Source organism: Etheostoma spectabile, chromosome 9, assembly GCF_008692095.1.
Source record: "Etheostoma spectabile isolate EspeVRDwgs_2016 chromosome 9, UIUC_Espe_1.0, whole genome shotgun sequence".
NCBI classification, from domain to species: Eukaryota; Metazoa; Chordata; class Actinopteri; order Perciformes; family Percidae; genus Etheostoma; species Etheostoma spectabile.
Genome location: NC_045741.1, coordinates 28,901,803 through 28,904,837, shown reverse-complemented (window position 1 = coordinate 28,904,837; position 3,035 = coordinate 28,901,803). Strand labels below are relative to the sequence as shown.

The 3,035-nt window shown below is 44.0% G+C and overlaps 1 protein-coding gene across 1 annotated transcript in view; it reads right to left on the bottom strand.

The window, feature by feature from the left end:
* Window positions 1-3,035, bottom strand: part of rabggta (Rab geranylgeranyltransferase subunit alpha) — a 31,089-nt gene that overhangs the window by 24,974 nt on the left and 3,080 nt on the right. Inside the window, exons 4-8 of the mRNA XM_032526010.1 lie at window positions 2,746-2,870; window positions 2,437-2,624; window positions 870-1,127; window positions 613-696; window positions 406-488 (exon numbers count right to left, since the gene is read on the bottom strand). Coding sequence (XP_032381901.1) covers window positions 406-488; window positions 613-696; window positions 870-1,127; window positions 2,437-2,624; window positions 2,746-2,870 — 738 coding nt within the window. The remainder of the gene's footprint in view (window positions 1-405; window positions 489-612; window positions 697-869; window positions 1,128-2,436; window positions 2,625-2,745; window positions 2,871-3,035) is intronic.

The window sequence follows — 3,035 nt, the reverse complement described above, 5'->3', positions numbered from 1 at the left end:
CCACACCCACACACCCACACACCCACACACACACCCACACACACACACACACCCATCCACCCACCCACACGCACACACACAGTGGAGCTGCCTCTTCTTTTTTAAATTATTTTTACTGTATTTATTTTCTTGTGCTTTTGGTTGCAGTCTTATTTTCTGTTTGGGGGGGGGAAGTAGTACGATAAAGAATGTAATGCTTTTTGCATTTGACACCAAGTACTACAATAAAGTAATACATAAACAAATTGTGATATAAAGTACATTGTAATTGCTGTGTGCTGAGCTGCATGTTTGCTTAAGACAACTGTGTGTAGAAGATTTAAAATGTGGACCCGGCATAGCAAAACGTGTGTAACCAATTGTTAAAGCGTGAGAAATAAGTGAAAAAATAAGGAGGAGACTCACATTAACAGGCCTAGAGAAGGCAACGGCCACTCTCTCCTCATCCCGACTGACGTACACACAGCTTATCATCTCCTCACGCTCCGCTGTCGAAAAGACGTGTGTGATACGTGACTAAAGAACAGCAAATATTCTGCATGCTCAGAAAAACTACTATGAACACATACATATGTGTACATATACTGTAGACACAATTACAGGTGGACATACCTCTGCCTAGCAACCAGCGATAGTAGAACCAAGCACTCTGGTCGTTGGGGTCAGTGAAGAAAGCATTTTGTACAAGCTCATATTCTGAAATAACAATGGGTATGATTACATGATGCTAAATGTGTTGAATTACATGTTGTGCGTTACATGTACATGTGTTGACTGGCAGCCATTGTACAGCCCGAGACTGCCCCCTGTCTGTTGTTAGTTGGTATTGCTGACTCCACATTCATTTGCTGAGTGGTGGGTGGGTTTACCTTTGAGGAGCTGCTCTTCGCAGACGCGATGGGAGTGGATTTGCGGGGAAGGTGGAGGGGAGGCCCGTTTAGGCTCGCGACACGGCGAACGGGGCTCGGGAGACTCGGGGTGCAGCAGCGGCAGCAGGGTGCTGCGGTAATGCCAGCTGGAGTAGTTGGAGAAGTTGGAGCCGATGAGGCGATCGGTAAACGCCAACTCCTGGCCCACGGGCACACCGGACATCTTCACAACCATCCGACGATAATCCCAGCAGTGGACTGGTCGAAATGGAAGGATACGGTGTGAGACATGGATGGATAGAGGGGGGTGACACATTAGGCAGACTGTGTAGTCCGGACCACCTAAACCAAGTCGAGACCGAGACGAGACCAAGACCAGACTAGTGCGAGCTAGAGTTGGGCGGAATCCTAATTTTGGATCATGGAGTTACAGCATATATATATATTAATCCATACTGTTACATGCAAGATTGATACACTGTATGTAAGAAATGTAATTAATTTGTCCTTTATATGAGTTATAATGTTATATATGTTATGATGTTAATAGGTTTGTTTTGCACTGGATGACTCCAAATATATAGAACTGTTTTAGGCTACACAAACGTTCAATTTGTCTAAAAACATATTGCTACGTTAACGTATGCGCATTTGACTGACCAATGTGTTGCAAGCTACCAAACACATATTGCATCATATCATATCTCGGCTAAATTATCTACCAAGTTTCGTGCAGATCAATCGCGAGGTCTAGGAGGAGTTAGAAAAAGTTGGTTTCCGATAAATCGCGATTTTTCACGCATAAAAGTCTAGGCGGGAATGGGCGTGGCCTACAAGCTTTTATAGAAATTGAAACCAGACTGATTTTATGTGTGTATATTTGTGACTGGGAAGGATGAATGAAATTGTTTTGAAGTATGGCTTTTATCTTATTTAGTATAGAAAATTGTAGATCTGCAATTTGCACAGGCCCTCGAGTAGCCCATAAGCTGACTGTACATTTGTCTCTTAATGGATTTTAACCCTGTGCTTGTCATTATGTCTGTAACTCAGTGTCCAAAGCAAATTTCTCCTTAGGGAGACCAATAAAGGAACTTTGAACTTTGGACTAGAGGTCGACGAAAATCCTTTGGGGATCTGGGATATATTTATATATAAAACGTGGACCTGGCATAGTTTATATATAAACACAGTTCCCTAGATACAAAAACACAGGTCCCCAGAAAAAGAGCTCTACATGTCATAGAACAAAAAGGGCAGGTGCTCAAGCCCCCACCTGATGAGGAGAGTGTCTGTGACTGAAAATTATGTCAACACATGAATCAGATTATGCATATCCTGGCAGTTGGGTTCTTGAAATATAATCTACAGTGCTCTTTCCTTGAGAATGAGACAAGACCGATACAAATGTGGTTGATTCCAAGACGAGACAGAGACGTTCAAAAAGTGGCCTTGAGACTGGTCTCGAGTACTACAACGCTGATATCAGGTCTAGATCAGTTACAGACAAATGCAAATTATCCAGATTTTTACGATGCTTAGCTGTCTTTTTCGACTCTTTACTCACAGTTGCGGTCGTCCAGGCTCAAGCAGCGATCGCACAAGCCCAGCTCTCTGGCCCAATCCGGTCGGGGCAGGCGGGCTGAGACCCAACCTCGGTGGTGCCAGCTGCCGTAGGACTTTGGGTTCACTTTGAGGCACGACTCCAGGAATGACAGCTCAGCCTGGTAAATCTTTTGCACTTCATCCTCATCTCTGGAGCGCACATCGAGAGAAAAACCCCACAATTCTTCTGTTAATATCGCTGATGGTTTACCATTCAAAAAGTGTTACACAGTGAATCTGCAGGTGGCAAGATAACTGGTAATGATCTAACTTCACGGTCTCCATGTGCATTAGGATCTCCCTCCTGTAGTTCCACAGGGTAGCGAAGTCAGGATTGGATGATAGTAGCTGCTGGGTAATCTGGAGAGCCTCATCATCCCAAATACCCTCCTTCCTCTGTCATCACACACACACACACACACACACACACAACAGAGAGACAGGGAAAGACAGGGAAAGAACATAAGAAACAAAACAAACCTGAAACTAATAAAAAGGCACAGTTTACAGAATTACAGCCCCTAGAACGAGTCCCACAATGAGTCTGAAGTTGTTGTTTTT